Consider the following 18,742-nt stretch of genomic DNA (forward strand, 5'->3'; position numbering starts at 1 on the left):
ATGTCCTAAGGGCCGTTCGGTTGGGAACGAGATCGCACCTGCTACCAGCGGAAAAACTCCAAACCGATGCGCAACGTACCACAGCACATCCTATCGCAAATCAAAGGTATGTAATCGAGCTACTTGGCTGCGAGAGACATCGGAAAAAAAAAGGAGCTCAGAAATCAGTACCTCGAATCCGGCGGTGGGGACGGGGGGCAGGTCTCGGAGGAAGTCGGCGGGCTTGCGCTGCCCGCGCCGCATCTCCTCCTCGACGAGGCGGTCGACCTCCCGCTTCACCGCCGGGTCGCCGTAGTCGCCGTCGATGTAGGGCAGCGCGTCGACGGCCTCCGCGTCCGGCGGCGAGCGCCACGGCGCCAGCGCGGGGTCGGACGGCGGCGGGGCCTCCAGCATGAGCACCTCCCTCGTCGCCGACGACGAGGCCATCGCGGCGGCAGCTGAGGCGCAGGCGGGACAGAGAGGGAAGGTGTCGCGCCGGCGCGGAGGAGGAAGAGGAAGCGGCGGAGGCGAGAAGTGGGTTTGAAGTTGGAGCTGGCCTCCGCCTCCGCCTCCGCCCGTGTGTCGTGCGTGGGCCGGTTAGAGTTTTGGGTTGAAGCCGGCCCGTGTGTCCCTCCTATGGCCTGTCTGTAGAATGGACCGTGTTGGACTGTAGGAGCCCAACCTGTGAACGCCCCCGAGTTTTATGCTCGATTTTTTTTTAGCGATGACTACAGTCATTTGCGTGATTTTTTTTTTTAGCGATGGAGATGTGCAACAAATCTTTTTTTACAAAGCATTTGCTTGTTTGGGAGCCTGACTCCAACCGGTTTCTAAACGGTGCCCTGTGATGAATGGAATGGGTTAGTCTACGACCACTCCAATACGTCATTAGCAGTAAATACATGTTTTCTAAAAAAAATTATATACGAAAGTCCATGTTAACATGTGATGGTCAGGATCTCATATTCCCATTGTGGACATGTCCTGACCTTGTTTGGTTGCTCCCAAATTTCCAACTTTAGCACTATATAAAAAGAGGATTCCCCGTCACATCAAACTTGCGGTACATGCTAAATGTAAACGAAATCAAAAACTAATTGCACAGTTTTATTATACTTTGCGAGACGAATCTTTTGAGCCTAATTAGTCAATGTTTGGACAATAATTCATAAATACAAACAAAATGCTACAGTTGTGCATTTATGGTAAAATGCAAATTTTGCCACTCCTAATTCCCCAACTAAACAGGCCCCTGGTCTCTCCGTGAAAGAAAGAAAGAAATCATCATGGGGAAAGAACACGTGCTGATGAAGTGATGACTCGTTTCTCCACCGTCGACTGCCCCCACTATCCAAATCTGTTGGTCCAGCTTGCCAGCCGTACAAACAGAAATATCTCTCCAGCTTCAGGGCCTCCGGGCCATCATACCATACCCACCAGTCTCAGACACCCTGCCCCGCCGGTGCACGGCCAGGGAGGTCGCCGCGCGGCAGCATCCCCGGTGACACCTGACGCGCCACCGCACCACCGCTCTGGCTGTTGGCATCCCACCCCGCTGACCCGCACCGCCTCCACCTTCCACGCCCGGGGGCGGCGGACCTCCCACCCGCCCCGAACGCCGAGCACCTGTCCGTTTTTCTTTTATCTCCCACGCCTTTCCCCTCGATTCCTTTCCCCACCGCCCCGCGCAGTCGCCAGTCGCCCACCCCGTTCCACACTTCCATTCCCAACCCCACTAGGCCGCCGCTCCCTCCCAAGGACGTGCGCGGCGGAGCCGAAACGACCCAGGTGCGTGCCTCTGCCTCCCTTCGTTGCTGCTGCATCGCAGTTCTCGGCGATCGGCCCGGCCGCTGCGAATTCCCGGTTGTTAGCGGGTCGGGGTTTAGGCGCCGTGCTCTGCGGGCGAGATCGGATTCGTGATGCTAGTCCCACGCCGCCGGGCCGCTTTGTTTCCTCGCCTGGAGATCGCTTGGGTTTGGGTTTTATCGTTTATGTGAGGCGGGGTGGGGGCTTCGATCCGTTCCTCCAGCTCCGGCGGTTCTCGGCTACCGGGAGGATCGGAGCTGCCTTACTGGCAGCTGCCGCGTCGCGTTGACTCGATCTCGACCTGGCGGTAGTTAACGGCGCCAGATACTCAGATCCGGTCCTCCCTCATGTGAGGAGCAATTGTCTGTACTATTCCAGTATCTCCTGCCGTGCTAGTGCCATGAATGCTGTTGCATCCTGATGGTTGCTCTCTGTCAGTCCCGGTAATCGTGGATGACATCGACTTTGCCTGCCGGCGGTCCCTATTTATTCCCCCCATTTCGGATATTTTTGGTGTTTGAATTTATCATCAGGTGGAGGCTGTTGCTGTCTGTATTTATTATTGCTATATGGATTGTTTTCCTTCTGTTTGCATTGAGACCATGACCGTGATGTGTGTTCATGTGACTTTTATACTGGGTATGGCATTCATAAAGCTGCAGCTGAATAAAAGATGGCAACCCTTCTCACTGCCTACCGAAATCTATAAAATACTTAATCAAGTAGAACACCGCTGTGACAAAATTGATGCTCCAGCGCTCCCTCCTGATCTAAAATGTGTAATGAGCAGCTAGAATTTTTTTTCCCTGTTATGTTCTTTTGTTAACTTGAGTCTTTTGACCTTTTGTACAAAGTAGCTGATGAATTAGTTTGTGCGTCATCACTCTTCTGATAATAGTATTTCTGCACGTCTTGCAGCTACGTATCTAGTGGTGTTGCTTCCACCAAGGTGCTGAAATGTCCTTTCTATTCAAATCCAGCAATGGTGGTACAACTGAGAAAGGCTTATCCCTAGAAGAACAGCAAGAAAAAGTAAGTGCACAATCCTGCCTAAACATCTCCGCAGGATCCTTTAGTAAATTAGTTTCTTTGATTTGAAGGCCTCACGAGCTGTACTGTTTTATGGAGCAGGTAAATGAACTACGCAAGGAGCTTGGTGAATCCTCGTCAGCAGCCATTCAAGATTTCCTTTCGGATGCCTCGTTATCAAGATTTCTTCGAGCAAGGAACTGGAATGTGCAGAAAGCTAGTAAGATGATGAAAGCAGCTGTGAAGTGGCGGCTTGCGTTCAAGCCGGAAAACATTTTCTGGGTATGTTTGTTTTAAACCTTTTATTGAAGGTATGTGTGTTTGCGGGCTATACATAGGTCAGTTTTCAGACATTGATAAGAAGCAGCCAGGCTGGGGTCCTTGTAGCTCAGTTGACAGGCCGCCCACCTAGGTCCAGGTGCTTGCAAATGGTATGAATATCTCCCCTAAGGGCTACTCCCTTACATAGGGTGTGTTTGGCGGCGCGAAACGTTTCAGGTTCCCAGTAGATTAGCTGGAATCTCTGCCAAATGCCACCTGAGGGAAATGTTTCGGGGAGAATCAGTTGGAGCCTATTCGAAATTCTGCGAGAATCTGGATCCCTATCAAATGCATGTAAGGAGCAATAAATGTTGCCTTACTACCGAGCAATAAATGTTAGAGTTGGCAATTAACCTGGTCATAGTGCTATTGACGGGACTGTACAGAGTTATTGTTTACATTGATTAAAAGAAGGGAGAGCAGTTGGAATTTGCTTCTAGCCCTTGTTTCCCGTCGCTGAATCTGTCCGTTGATGCGCTTTCACCCTATATTAAATAGAGACATTGGCCAGGAAACATCCCCACATTTGATCAAAGTACTTGTAACTGTAACCAATATTGTCATCAGCTAAGAATTATTGCTGTAAATTGTATGTCTTTTTCTTAGAAACTCAACTATAACATATAAATAAATAAGCAAACATCAGCATGGAGGTATAAGCACAACACTTGCAGAATGCATATACTAGTATTCTACGACAGGGAGGAACTTGTCCGTGCTGTGCTTCCAACCTTAGCCGCTCATACTGCCCCACCAACGCCTCCTTGACATCGCACATACATGGCTCAGTGGCACGTTAATCAATCATGACACATCAAATCAAACACTATTCACTTGGATCCTGGATACATGGATCTGGATGTGGATGACCTTGTTACAACCGCAGCCTTGCAGGGAGTAGTAGAGCATGTGCGCCTGTCATTTTGGTGAAGTTGATGAACGTGTAGCCAAAGTTGCTCTTATCCCCCCGAATTGCGAGCTGATAATGCATTCCTTGCTGCTGGCATTTTAATCAAATATGTAAACACTAACACTCTACAGAAAAAGTATTCTTTGCTGCCGGCAATAACAATAGGAAAAAGTCCATTTTACTCCCCTCACCTATTTACTTTGTCCACTTAACCCCCTCGAACTATTTCATTTGGTCCAATCTACCCCGTAATTAGATTTTTCTTTTTTGTTTCTTTGCGTACAAATTGAGTTTTGAGTTCAGATTTTACCAGTTGACTTATAACATGATGCTCTATGTTAGAAAAATACATCATCATTTTTTCATGATTACCATTTGTACAGTTTTGTATATCTAAGATCAATTTCGTGTTAAATATTCCTAACCTATGAAAATAATCATGAAAAATTCTTAGTATAATTTTTAAAGGCATCATGTTTTGTATCTGCTCACAAAATTTGAACTCAAAATTCGACTCGTACATGGAGAAACAAAAAAGAGAAATTTAATTAAAGGATCGATTGGACCAAATGAAATAGCTCAGGGGAGTAAAGTGAGCCTAAATTTTGTTCATGGGGTTAAGCGGACAAAGTGGATAGGTGACGGGAGTAAAATGGAGCTTTTCCCAATAACAATATTGCCGACTCCCACTGTGCTTACCCGATAATAAGGCAGGATTTATTGCTTATTACCTGTGTTTTCTCTACCCAGTAGTAAAAAGCCATGGCAGTTCAGTATAAGCTATCCAGAAGTGTAGTATAGGAGGAATAAGCATAGCCAGTATTAGTTTGAGCACCAGGATGCTAGTTTAAGGATATTTTTTAATTGATTGTTGGGAGGACAGCTTATAGTCCAAAAGCTGCCTGTATTTGTTCTTAAGAATTATCTCATGTTCCTGTTCTACAACATAATAACTTGTTTCACCCTTTCACCACCTTCAGGAAGATATTGCACAGGAAGCAGAGACTGGAAAGATATATAGAGCAGACTACAAGGACAAGCATGGGAGAACTGTTCTTGTATTGAGGCCTGGCTTAGAGGTTAGTTTAGATACTGCAGTAAATTTCTGGAAATAATTGAGTTGGCATTTTGAGATGTTGAGATTTTGTTCATCTCGCAGATGTGTTTTATATGGTTCTGCATTAGATACACCTGCCATTTAATATGCATGCAAATTAGAATTTAATTATGAGCATCTTGCTAATGCTTGTAATAACCATAATCGTAGTGTTATCTTGCGAAGTGCTAAACCCGTCCATGAGTATTAAACTACGAATGGAGAGTGCGTGGTCTGTCAATCCTGATGATGTAAGCATAAAATCAATCTATTGGGAGAAACAAAAGGAGTTCAAGCTTTGCACTGAAAACTATCTTTCTTTTCCCTTAGTTACCATGACAATTTTTTTATAATATCAGTGGAGTGTTAAGTGTTGATTTTAAATGATTGATAGTTTACTTGGAGGATTACCTATGTATAAGCTGTTTGATATTCTTGTGTTGATTTGATGAACCAATATAAATGTAGAGTCTAGGCTGCAAAAGTTTGTCAAACAAATGTGAAGCACCTATTTTTCTAACCGTGTGCTTGTTTTTTTTTTAATGGAACAGAACACTACCTCAGCAACAGGGCAGATCAAATATCTAGTTTACTCTCTGGAGAAAGCTATTATGAACCTGACAGAAGATCAAGAGAAGATGGTGTGGTTGACAGATTTCCAGTGCTGGACATTGGGAAGCACACCACTGAAGGTGACCCGTGAGACTGTCAATGTCTTGCAAGAATGTTATCCTGAGAGGTTGGGACTAGCAATCCTTTACAATCCTCCTAGGATATTTGAATCATTCTGGAAGGTGAGCACAGCCAACTTTCTTCTGTGAACTTATGAACCAGCATTTCTTCTGTTTTTTGCCATATTCGCCATATTGTCATAGGTATGCGTATAGGAGTGATTGCTACTAGCCTACCATGATTTTGTGATAAATAGGTCCACACTGATTGGATTCAGCAATTATTTATTGCACCTCCATTCTCTAGTTAGATTTGTTTGTCAAATAGTTAAATAGTTTTGTTGTGTCATCTATATTCAAATGTAATCATCTTCTTCATCTGTATTCCATGATGTTTTCTACAGTCTCTGCAGTTAGCTAAACCTGAACCCAAACTGTGGAATTGAACTCTATGAAATGCAGCATTTGCATACTGAAAATGCACCGCATTGAATCAATTTGTGGATAAAGGCAGCAGTATTCAACCCTTTTGTCCCTCATCATGATACAATGACGCACTGCGTTCATTATTTCCACTTTCAATTAAGTTGAGGATCAAAATGCCCAACTTTCTGACCATAATTCCATCTGACAGATAGTGAAGCCATTCCTGGACCACGAGACCCGGAAGAAGGTGAAGTTTGTGTACTCCAACGACACGGAGAGCCAGAAGATAATGGCAGAGGTCTTTGACATTGAGGAGCTCGACTCAGCATTCGGGGGAAAGAACCCAGCTACATTTGAGTACAACAGCTATGCAGAGCGAATGCAGGAGGACGACAAGAAGATGGGATCTTTGCACAGCTCAACCGATAGCTTGCTTGAATCAGCAGGGAAGGATACTCATGGCGCGGCCTCGGACGCCTCGAGTGAGGCCTCCTTCTACAGTGGAACCGACTCTCCGAAACATGAAGATGGTGAACACGGCGCCCCAACTCGACATACAATTATCTAACTGGAGCGATTGTCAGGACCGATGGCTGCGCCAGTTTACAAGCTGGTTAGATCACGCTGTCGGGTCTAGGAGGAATGTATATTTGCTGCCCATGATATTATAGAGAATATGGAAAGAGAGTCTGGACCATCAATGGCGATGCACTGCATGAATATCCCAATAAGATGGACTCCTTTGAACCATGTGCTCGGTTACTCGTGGCAGGAGCCACATATGTGTTGCACTAGCCGTTCCTCGATTTTTCTGAATGTTGCCAAAGAACGTGTCGTGTATCGACTTAATAACAATTATAAAAGGTCTAGCAGCTAGCCAACCACCGCAATTTGTCTCGAATACGAGACAGGTGATGACCTTTTAGGATCTTGTTTCTGGCTTACAAAACATTTTTCTTACCCAACCTTGGAATACTCCGTATATGATGTTTAGAATACGTTATAATAGTTCATTTAAACTAAGTAGCTTGTCTTAATCGTACATTTTAAAACCCAAGGTGTCTAGTACTACTACGCTCATTTTAATTGCTAGCACAGGAGCGTCAGCTCCAGGTAGCCGATCCATGAATCCAACTGACGAAGCAAGACGCACAAGCCCTTCCGAGTTCAGAGACTTCCCCGCGCCACCACATCGACCCGCATGCACATGGCCGGCCCATCCCGTGCTGCATGCCACCGGAAGGAACAGCGACCGATCCATCCAGCTCGCTCGCTCGCGTCCAACAAGCAGAGGCGATCAAACCTGCTGGTGTCGCTCGCGCGCGTGCGAGAGGGGAGGGATTCGGATTTGCCTCGCCGGCGGCGCGCGACGATGTGGCCGCGGCGCTGCCACGTACTTGTTCGCTCGATCGCTTCGGAGAAGTGGGGTTGCATACGCTCGATCCGCTGCTGTCTCGGTGTCTTGTTCCGGACAGGGGTGATCAGGTGATGGGTGGTGGGATCGTCGTTGATAGGGTTGCATACGGGGCCATACCCGGCCGGGTCGTAGCAGTAGCACAATACACGACGCCTCATGAGTCATGACACTTGGTCATCTCGCAGCTTCTTATCCTACGCTATCTTAACCCACTGCTCCATGACGTGACTGACGGCATTTCTTTTGTGACAAAATAAGGTGCTCCTCTGTTTGGTTTCTCTCTTTTTCTTTCTTTTTTATTAGGCACGCTTGCATTTTAATATTAAAACCTTTTTATTTGGGGCCAGAAATTAACGCAACAAATGTGGCTTTTGTGTTACAAGGAGAATATGATTGGATTTGTGTTCCAACTTCCAAAGTTGCTTTCACGTGATTTTTTTTAAGGTAGTATGATGCCAAACTTCATTATTTAAAAAAAATGAAACTTAGATTGCGCTTTTTTAAAAGAGATAATAATTTCGCTTAGCTAATAACTGAGCTTAAATTGTTGGCTTTAATTTAGCTTTGGGTCATTGGGTGTACATGTTTCTCAAGCCCGATTGCCCGTGTGTTGGTTTCGAGCCACACAAATGAATGGCTCTAGGCTTCATCTAGCATAGCATTGAGGTGGAACAACTTGATGGTAGCTCGCCGTGCACTTCATGTGCTCTCTACAGTAACGAACTCGTACGTATATGCAGGAACAGGCCAAAAACGCCTACCAGGGTTAACTTTGCCACAAGAGGATCAATATGTTCTTAAGTTTGTCGTCGAGGACCGACAAGTAATTTGTTCATTAGCTAGGAGTTTCCAATCTCAAACTCGAACATTATGTACTCCCTCATCTCAACTTGTAGGTCGTTTTATCTTTTATACATACATAATTTTTGTTATACACCTAGATATACATTAAGTCTACATACATAGCAAAACTTATGTATCTAGAAAAGTTAAAATGATCTACAATTTGGAACGGAGGGAGTAAAAGCTAACACTAATTTTAGTTTCATCCATTTCTTCGTTTTTGGTTTCTGAACCATAGAACTCATGGATCATGCCATCATAGTTTTGTAATCGAGAGACCGCCCTGTTAATTGCAGTTTATAATTGAATCGATCCTTAATAATGCAAGTCACACTCTTCCTTTGTAATGTAATAGGCAACTCTTTTGCCGCCCCATTTTTTTTAAAAAATAATGATACAAGTTAGAGGATTTAAATTCTTGGAAAAAAAACAGATAGATGTTGGCATTGAGCATATGATGATGAGAACCTACCTCCTGTCAGCAGCAGAATAAATGAATGTTCCTCTCTTGAGTTTGACATGCCGGAGACAGGTCGATCGAGTGGTCTGCCTCTCCACAGTAGTAGGCCATATAGCAAAATCGCCTCCACACTCAAACGGGATAAAAAGGCGGGATTGAGACGTCCTGTCACACTGACTATTCATCCAATACAAATTGCAACCGGAGTCAGCGCGTGTTTGGATCTATGGGGTGTTTGATACATCCCACTAAAATTTAGCACCTATCACATCGGGGATGTTTGGATGTTAATTAGAAGTATTAAATATAGGTTAATTACAAAATTAATTGCGTAGATGGAGTCTAATTCGCGAGACGAATCTATTAAGCCTAATTAGTCTATGATTTGACAATGTGGTGCTCCAGTAGCCATTTGCTAATGATGAATTAATAAGGCTTAATAGATTTGTCTCGCAAATTAGCACAGCAATCAGTTTTATAATTAATTCATATTTAGTCCTCCTAATTAGCATCCGAACATCTGATATGCACTGCTAAAGTTTAGCACCTAGTATCCAAACACCCTAGTCTGACTAAAATTCATATCACATCGAATCTTCGGAGGCTAATTAGGAGGACTAAACATGAGCTAATTATAAAACTAATTATACAGACGGAGCCTAATTCGCGAGATGAATCTATTAAGCCTAATTAATCCATCATTAGCACATGTTTACTGTAGCATCACATTGTCAAATCATAAAGTAATTAGGCTTAATAGATTCATCTCACAAATTAGCCTCCATCTGTGCAATTGATTTTATAATTAATCTATATTTAATACTTCTAATTAGTATCTAAAGATTTGATGTGATAGGAATTTTAGGAGGTTTTAAAGAACCAGCGGGGCAAGCGATCAAAATGATGGAAGAAGAATGTTCAGAAAGGGATACAGTGATGGACGCACGTTTTAGGGGGAAAAAACAATCGTGCATTTTTTACATTTTGCAATCGACGTATTCGTACACTGCCTCCTGCCTCAAAGCGGCACGACCTTTTAAGCGCGCAGATATGCACTATTTTTCGGGAAAAAATTCCATGGGGACAGACGCTCGCGCTGGCTCGCTTGGCTCTCTCTATCGCCCGCTTGCTCGGCTTCCTGACCAAACCCAGCGCTTCCTGGTGCCTCCCTTCCTCTGCACAGCCCATCACCAAAATGTTCCAGGACACCACGTCCCTCTCGAGCATTTCGTCGAACACCTTCCGCACGCTCTCCAGTGCGGTTGCTGATTCCGTGCCATCCACGCTGATCACACCGGAGGAGTGGAGATACGAATCTGGGAGCTTGCAGTAGATGTTGAGGAGGGCGTTGGCGGTGAAGCGGTCGCCGAATGCGCCGGAGCGGATGGCCAGCCCGTGGAGGGAGGCGCCGAGGGCGCGGAGGCCGTGGGCGGCGCAGGAGTTGAGCGCCGCGGGGAGGGAGGCCAGGACGGACGAGCGTGGCGCGGCGGAGGCGCGCATCAGGAGGAAGAGGGAGACGGCGTCGCGGAAGTGGCCATGGGCGTAGGCCACGCGGATCTGGTAAGCCCATGAGAGCGGAGGTGGCGGTGGTGCAGAGCCGGCCGCGGCAACGGACATGACGAGGTGGAGCTTGGCGTGGCCGGACGAGGGAAGCGCCAATAGGTGAGGCGACTCCAACGAACCAAGGCGGCGGTGTTGCCTCCATGGGGACAAGATGCGAGCGGCTCTCGAGTCTGGCCGAGCGAGCCGCGTCCATCCCTGTGCGGTGAAGCCGAGTCGTCAAGCTGAGAGCTAGCCGCGGGAAGCCGAGTCGTCAAGCTGAGAGCTAGCCGCGGGCGTCATTGCATCAGATCAGTTTCGTGGCCACGTGGCAACCATCGGTAGCGGGTCCTCACGGAGAAGGATTCGAGGACCGTCCCTATGGAATTTTTTTCCTATTTTTATAGACTATACAACCCAGTCCTTTATATAAACACACAACTCGTTAGAAAAAAGAGATTTGCTATTTATGATAGATTTTTGAAAGAAAATATATTGAATTTTTTTTATGTTACTGATGCTGCCTTCTGATGTTGCAAACACTATTACGTGATGTTTCAAAATTTTCATGAACTTAGAGGAGGAATTATAAAGGTTTTCCAATGTTGCAGATGCCATTTTACTATGTTCTAAACATGCATTATTCTATTACATGTTACATAGGATTTCATGTTCCATCCATATGAATTATGGAAAGATAACACCTGTAACATTATTGCAAAAGAACATCCCAACACTATAGCCTTTAACAGATTTTATACTTCTCGTTTGCTGCATGAACTACTTGATCTACTAGTTCATGTTCTTGAGCGTTTGCCCACTCATTAATCGAAGAGGTCTCTTTCTCACACGCCCGAGCAGGGAACGAGGAGTATATAGACGTGCCTCATTTTGTTTAACAACTTGATAAAACACAGCATGAGTCATGAGTGGGCATATAATATTGTTTATTACAATGTTTTTTTTTTTGCGAAAGTTCATGCAGCATTTTCACTCACCACAGGCTAAGCATCCACATTTGTACATATCGGAAACGTCGTGATCACAAATCTACCGCCATCATTTTCATTTCCAAAATCTGCCGACAAAAATGACAACCTCGAGCGCGCATGCACGCAGTTCACCCGCGTCGTCGCCACCGCCGGCTAGTTGACGGCGCGTCACGTCCGGACCGGCACGTGGGCGCGGCCGGCGTGGTGCCGTGCCGCGCCGTGGCCGCCCTTCTTCCTGGATGCCGCGGCCGGATGCGCCGGCGGCCGGACCACCCGCACCGGCGTGGGCCCGACGCTGACCGCCTTCTCGCACCGGCAGCTGTTCAGGAACCCGCCGCCGCCACTTTTCTTCCGGCCGGCGCTGCGGGACATGGCGGCGGTGAAGCCGGCCTCGGGGGACTCCGGGTCCGGGACCATGTAGCGGAGGTCGTCGACGCAGCACGCGGACGCGGCGCTGGAGAAGTTGGCCAGGCTGGCCGCGTCGTACGCGCCGCCCTCGGCCGTGGCCACGCTCCACACCACGCTGGCCTCGCTCGCCGGGTACATGCACTCGCTCAGTGCTGGCTCCGCGGCGGCGGAGATGTAGGGGAGGTCGTCGTCGGCGGAGTTCCGGCGGCTGCCACGCCCGTGGTACGTGGTCGGGTACGACGAGGACGCAGCGAAGCTTTCCAGGTCGAACAGGTCCGAGCTCGCGTCGCTCATCGCATCCTCGTCCACCACCGGCGGCGGCATCCCGGCGCGGCCCGCGAAAGGCATGGCCGGCGGAGGGTCCGCGAGCATCACCGAGTCCTCGTCGATGGGGCGGAACACCTCCAACGACACGCGCGGCGGCTCGTCCAAGACGCCGCCGCTCACGACCCTCGCCGCGCCGCCGAGCGCCGGGAACGTGAACCCCCCGGAGGTCACGACGCGGCGGTCGATCTCCGCCTTGAAAGCGGCGAACGGCGCGTCGCCAGCGCTCCGGCCTGGCGCCGCCGCGAAGAGGACGTTGCTGGCGGCGGCAGGGAACGCGCGGCTCCCCGGCGTCACGGTGACCTTCATGGCTTTGGCGGGCTCCTGATGATCGGCTGCGGCAGCTCTTGGAGGAGACGGGTGCTTCGCCTTATTGAAGATGTCGCTCTCCAGGCACTCGTCGACGGCGGACTGGGGGCTGAACCTTGCGTTGAAGTGCGCCGCCGCCGCCGGGCTCCGCGGCTCGGACGCGACGTCGACGGTGACCGCCTTCCTGCCGGCGCAGGGGCAGTCGCGGCCGAACAGCGTCCAGCGCTGGCCCGAACCACCACCGCCGGCAGTCTTCCTCCCGCTGTGGTAACCCTGGTTGTCGCTCCCGTACACCGCGCCGGCGCCGGTCGCCTTGTGCTGCCTTGCGGCGGCCGAGTGGGGGTGGGCCCCGGACAGCAGCCCGGACCGGCTGTTCCAGCTGGCCTCGGAGGACGCGGCGGTGCGGCCGCTCTGGCTGGCCACGTCCGCCGCCGCCGGGACGGACAGCCGCGGCAGCAGCTCATGATCAGGGAGCGCTGGCGCGGCGGGGAGGATGACGGCGGCGTCGCGTCTGACTACGTCGGCCGCGCTGAAGTAGCGCTCGGCCGTGAAGATGCCGATCTCGGCGCCGCCCGACCGGCGTCCCGCCGCGCGGAGGTGCGCCCCGGGCCCGGACCCTGCGGCGGAGAGGCAGACCGGCCGCGCCGGCGCGATCCTGTACCTGTCCATGTTAGTGCTACTGTACGGCACGATCTCTCACTTTTTGTCTCTCGGTGAGAGGGGGAGGCACACCGCACTGTGGGATTGATGAGACGGGCCGGGGAAGAAGACGATGGGCGGGAGCATGATTTGTAGGAGCAGGAGCCCGGGTGGAGCCAAGCGAGTACAGACTGGAGGACGGGGATGGCGGGCGCGCCGGGGGAGAAGTACATACGTATAGCGAGACGCTCCACCGGCGGTGCAGTGGAAGCGTCCGTGTCGCGGGAAAATGCAATTTAAAAAGCGTGTGGCTCCGGTGGCGCGGCAGCGGCGTGCGACGGCATGTGTGGGGGCGGGGACGCCGGCGCGCCACTCTGCAGCGTCCTGCCGCTAGCCGGCCGGCCGGGCGGCTCACGCTGATGATCAGCGAGGAGGAAGCCTGCACGCTACAGCTTCTGTCCTCTCGTTCTGGGAGGTATGACATGACATCCACTAGCCTCCAGATTTCACTCTTCACCTACTCCCAAAACATTTCGTTTAGTTGCGAGCGGCACTAAGAATTTCAAGTGAATTTCACTGAAGAAATCGGTCGATTTCTTTAGTGAAATTCGTATTCATATGCCGGTTTTCACTCCCATATGAATAAGAAATTCAAGTGCATATACCTAATGTCCTTTAACACGTAACCCAGAAACTGCATTAGATCATTTTGTATCGATAATCTAACGCGAAAGTTGCAAAAGGTGAGAGTCAATTGCTTGCTACAGAGATGAGTGAGAAGGGACAAGTGAGGCCCTTTCTTCCCGAGGCTGATGGATTTGGGCCTAAATGTAACAAGGTTGCAGAAGGGGCACGTCACACTGAATGACTGAATCAAATGCAATGGAGCTAAGGAGAGGTCACTTCATCAGCCATCGCTAGCTACTTGCGTGCGTGAGGCAAATGATCGAGCAGTCTCCACGCCAGCGTCATGATCCATGGCGTCCAAAACCAAATTGCGAAGATATTCTTCGTTGCACAGTTCCGAATTCCTGTATGCCGTCGCGTACAACACTGTGCAGCAGAAATTGGAATTGTTTAGGCTGCTGATGCGCCGCGTGTGAAGTTTAATCATTGCCAGTTAGCTACATTAGTACATTTGTCCCAGCACCGTTTAACTGAAAAGTTGTATGGATTTTGCGAAACTTCCTTCTCGACAAAGGTCAAAAGCATGGCTCAAGAATCATTTGAGACCAAACGAGCTTTGATTCAGATAATTAAATTCAAAGGTTAACACATTGAAGATCTGAGCTTTAAACATGTCTGCAAATGTATATCCAACGTAGGCACCAGCATTGCGAGTAACCACCACGCAAGACTTGCAAGTTTACAAGCATACGGCCTCGTCAAAATTGAATAAGTCATGCTATTGAGCAAACAGTATGATCCGAGTGATAGAATATGAAAACAGCCCCAGGTGAACAAACCGATCATGACACTTCGGGGCTTATTAGACTACAAAAGTTAACCCAAAAGCCAAAAGCTATACACCGTGATAGATACCAAATTTTGTAAAATTACCATTTACAAAAGAAACATCCCTCGTTAAACAGGTGAGAACCACATTCATGGTTCATAGAGGGTGGAACTTGTCTTGCATAGTTAGGATAGTTTCTCAAGGCAGGCAAGTTATGTAGAGGATCTGCTGCACCGATAAGTTACAACGGCGAGGAGCTTCTTGCCTTGTGCATGTCATCATGAGAAGCAGAGCAGGAGCGGGCAAAGGACTGCGATGGTATGGTTGCATGTGAAGAAGAGCGGGCAAAGGAGGGCGATGACATAGCAGCATGATAGGATGATGAAACCAGCTGTGCGGCGGCTGGTATTGTACCACCTACAGATCAAAATAAAAATAACTTCAGTTATAGCAAGTAATAGCATGCAGTGAGTGTCATGTGTAATTGATTCCATGGAATAGTCATATTCAACAGAAGCAAAAATGCAAGGTTGAGAGCGATGCTTGCCTACCACGCAGCTTTACTCCTACTTTCGACTATCTATATTCTATACAAGTAATAAAAATGCTCTATGCTAACCATGAGAATCAATAAATAGAAAAATGTGCAGTTTCCAACTATGCCGTGCCTGCCGATGGCCTGATGTCAATAATGAAAACAACTAAATGCCAGTTATGTGTTGACGCTTCATATAATTCAACAGGCAAGATGATGTGCACATAAATTCCCATAAAGATGATGTGCCTGCCACGCCGCAATCATACTTCTACTTTTATTAATGTGGATCAAGCATTAGCAAATTGCAAACTTGCCCCACACTTCATAGAACCATGCATGCAAATATGATTGAACTCGTAGGGCAGGTGAGTCATGCATGTACATAAGACCATGTCCATGACCAAAACGACAAGTAAAAAACAGCTCATATACAGTTTAGCACTAATGCTCAACAATGTTAAAAACTCTGCATCTGCCTCGGAAAAAGTTCTGCACCCCAAAAGCAAGAGATTAAAATCCAATGCAGGTCAATAAAGATTCAGGACAACCATTTTGAAAGCAAAAATTAAACTGCTGAGGCTCCCCCTTCAGGACCTCTTCTACTTTTGATGGGTTTGTGTCCAATTAAAGTTCATATAACCTTTAGCAGGAGATATCACAAGAATAGAAAAAGCTCAAGTTGCCACAAGGCATCTTGCCAAGAATGGTTACTGGAGCTTTGCCAAAAGCAAACATGAATGAAATTGCATGGTACTAAATTCACAAGAAATACTTTCACAATTCCTAAAGGTACAGGTGCAATTTATCAGCAGTGAACAATATGAACCGTCAAATGAAGCCCAGCCAACAAACGAAACTTATCCAGAACATAAAATCTCTGTAAATGGAATGGAATCATATCCAGCATTATGATAATAACAAATAGCGTAACCATTTAGACAACAGAATATTCACACAAAATAGCTAAACAGACAAAAACAAGTAGATATAGAAAATATTAAATGCCTAACCTGCTAACCCAGCACATGCAGAAGAGAACACAATAACTGGTGGTGCCTGCATGAGGGAAAAAAGGAGGATCAAACCAAGTACTTTGTATCAGACCACCATGTGATCCATTTCACTGTTCTTGAACAGAAAGACAATGCACAGAATTTTTTCCCTCTTACTTCTCTCAGGTGCAGCTATGGGCACACTAAGAAATCTCAACAAGATGCACATTCGTAAGAGAATATCTGATGGAATTGTAAAATGGAACACAGGGTCTGATTGGATATTCATGTCCATAGACAGGTCATAAATGTTGTGTTTCGAACAACTTAGAATGAATTAGGTCTTGATTGTTGATACATATAGAAAAATAACACATTCCCCTCTCAGCTTCTGATGTTACCACTGAAGATTGTCTTGGCAATAGTCATGACGTTGATAAAAGAAATGTCTAACTCAAAATGGTTCATGCAGAACAGGTCCATAAGAAAACTATCAATGTATGGACTACAAAATTTGTGATAACTTACACCAACAAGAAAATGCATCCACATTGGCCCCTTTATGTAACGTCGAACAACAGGCATAGCTGCATGAGAATTTCCAAATTAGTGCTTATGGAAAAATAATTATCATTTGCACAATAGCACCAGTAGACCAAGACTTACAAAAGACAGAAAAAGTTTCACCGATTTCATCCTAGGTCGATTTATCAAAAAATAATACAAAGCAAAAACATCTAATCAATGTAAATAAAGGTGAGCAAACAAAACATGAACCAATGCAGAAGAGGATCTTCCATATGCTCAGGCAAGTACAAGGTGGGCTCTGGGCGAACAACATTCTGCTATGTGCAAAGTATTATTTTTCACATGCAAAGACAATCCCAACCCAGGAGGACAACATAAAGAAAGTTTCTTTTTCCTGGCACAACAGAATGATATAGTCATGCATGAAAGTTTCAGGTGTATTGAATGCAAATGAGTATGAAAGGCAGGTAGTAGTAACACAACTCACAATCACATAAACAGATGAGCTGTGGCATGTGGATCCCAAACTAACTTAATTACAACCAATTAGTCACAAGATGGAGCAAATAAATGGTAAATCTACCATGCACAGACATCAACTAGTGTACAAGTAACTTGGATCAATTACAGAAGAGAACATACTGTGGTTGAAGCCATAAAATGCTCCAGCTATACCCCCAACAGCGGAACCAATCTGCCACAAGATGGAAGCATACATGTGTAAATACTAAACTGCCACAGCCAAGTACTAAGATCTTACAGGACATCAGTCAAGCTAGAAATAGAACACACCATGGAGAAGCTATCTCGAACCATCGGAGGCACCGTCCAGCTGCTCGTTTCCTTCAAGCAACAGAGAAATCGAGCGTCAGTCATAATTGTGTTAATTATTTCAGGAGTTAGCCCAGAATTCTTCAACAAACCCAAATACAAAGCTCTCTGCTGAACCGCCAATGTCAATTTGCACAAAATGACTACTCTCACAAACATGGGCGTATCAGAGTACCAAAAGCGTGCAATATGAACCGAGATAGGATAGCAAAAGTCAAGGTGAGTATATTAATGTAACGGACACCATGGTCCAGTATATTCAGATGTGGAGAACCAGCCACTAGCTGCAGCAACAAATGCAGGTCAAGTGTAACAAAAACATGGAATTAGCCTAGAATTCTTCCTCCTACTTCGATAATAAACCCCCTGTCAAGCTGCCAATTTCAATTTGTGCAAACTAACTACCTTCACGAGCATAGGCACATCAAGTACCAACTACTTGCAGAATTGGAACTGGGTCGGGTCAAAATAGGTTAACCGCCCGAATTCGGAGGCGGAGAATCAACCACCACTAGTCGCAATAGCAAATATTAGGCGTAACAAAAACATGGACGCACGAGATGCACCAAGACCCGGCGGATAGCAGCAGGATCACGGACGAGAGGGAGAAGAACGATCCAGGGAAGTCGCCGTACCATGTCCTTGGAGAGAGGCCCGGCGCAGTGGTGGCACCGCCCAGGGATCTCGGAGCAGCGCGCGGCGTCCCCCGCGGCGGCCATGGCGCCCTCCCTCCGCTCGCGGTGTGGATCGATCGAATCGATCCGCCTCGAGCTCGCGGGAGAGGAAGAGATGCGTCTGCCTGCCTGTCACCGCAGCAGCGGCCGCAGGAAAACCCTGCAGCGATAAAAACCCTCGTGCCTGCGCCGCGCACGCAGATTTCCAGCGGCCGCGATCCGGCCACCTCTCCGGCCGCGCGCTGACCGCAGCCGTCCGATTCGTCGCTTCTGTGGCCGATGGGACGCGGATTCGAGTTAGCTGGGCCCCTTTTGTTTCTGTCTGAATGGGCTGGATCGGAGTTAGTTGGGCCCCTTTTCTTTCTGTATGAATGGGCTGAGCGGCCCACGCTGTTGGAACTCTCTGCAGTCAGCAAATTCCGAAGATATGCTCAAAAAAGAAAAAGCAAATTCCGAAGAATTCCGTTTTCTTCATTCTTGCACAGTAAAATTACCCAAAGGTTAACCTAAGCACGAGCGATCGTTTTGATTTTCTAACCAGCAATGCATTTAGA

At 47.5% G+C, this 18,742-nt stretch overlaps 4 protein-coding genes across 4 annotated transcripts in view; 1 reads left to right on the plus strand and 3 right to left on the minus strand.

Annotated features, from left to right (window-relative positions):
* Positions 1 to 576, minus strand: part of LOC101774483 (pre-mRNA-splicing factor SPF27 homolog) — a gene marked incomplete at its 5' end in the record, with an annotated part of 3,676 nt that extends 3,100 nt beyond the window's left edge. Inside the window, one exon of the mRNA XM_004967710.4 lies at positions 172 to 576. Within this exon, the coding sequence (XP_004967767.2) occupies positions 172 to 576 (405 nt within the window). The remainder of the gene's footprint in view (positions 1 to 171) is intronic.
* Positions 577 to 1,399: 823 nt separating this feature from the next.
* Positions 1,400 to 7,166, plus strand: LOC101775284 (random slug protein 5). The gene is made up of 6 exons (XM_004967711.3): positions 1,400 to 1,767; positions 2,704 to 2,817; positions 2,917 to 3,096; positions 5,026 to 5,124; positions 5,693 to 5,935; positions 6,447 to 7,166. Exons 2-6 carry the CDS (start codon positions 2,743 to 2,745, stop codon positions 6,804 to 6,806), a joined length of 957 nt encoding a protein of 318 aa, XP_004967768.1. The 5' UTR covers positions 1,400 to 1,767; positions 2,704 to 2,742; the 3' UTR covers positions 6,807 to 7,166.
* Positions 7,167 to 11,657: 4,491 nt separating this feature from the next.
* On the minus strand, positions 11,658 to 13,199 carry LOC101769648 (protein PHYTOCHROME KINASE SUBSTRATE 4). Its single transcript, XM_004971508.1, has one exon. The coding sequence runs from the start codon at positions 13,197 to 13,199 to the stop codon at positions 11,658 to 11,660; it is 1,542 nt and encodes a 513-aa protein (XP_004971565.1).
* A 1,256-nt stretch (positions 13,200 to 14,455) lies between these two features.
* LOC101775692 lies at positions 14,456 to 18,342 on the minus strand. Its single transcript, XM_004967712.4, has 6 exons — positions 18,150 to 18,342; positions 17,476 to 17,526; positions 17,326 to 17,377; positions 16,684 to 16,742; positions 16,174 to 16,219; positions 14,456 to 15,042 (listed from the first exon to the last, which is right to left on the minus strand). Exons 1-6 carry the CDS (start codon positions 18,231 to 18,233, stop codon positions 14,867 to 14,869), a joined length of 468 nt encoding a protein of 155 aa, XP_004967769.1. The 5' UTR covers positions 18,234 to 18,342; the 3' UTR covers positions 14,456 to 14,866.
* Between the last annotated feature and the right edge of the window lie 400 nt (positions 18,343 to 18,742).

The sequence above is a fragment of the Setaria italica genome, chromosome V (assembly GCF_000263155.2).
Source record: "Setaria italica strain Yugu1 chromosome V, Setaria_italica_v2.0, whole genome shotgun sequence".
NCBI lineage: Eukaryota > Viridiplantae > Streptophyta > Magnoliopsida > Poales > Poaceae > Setaria > Setaria italica.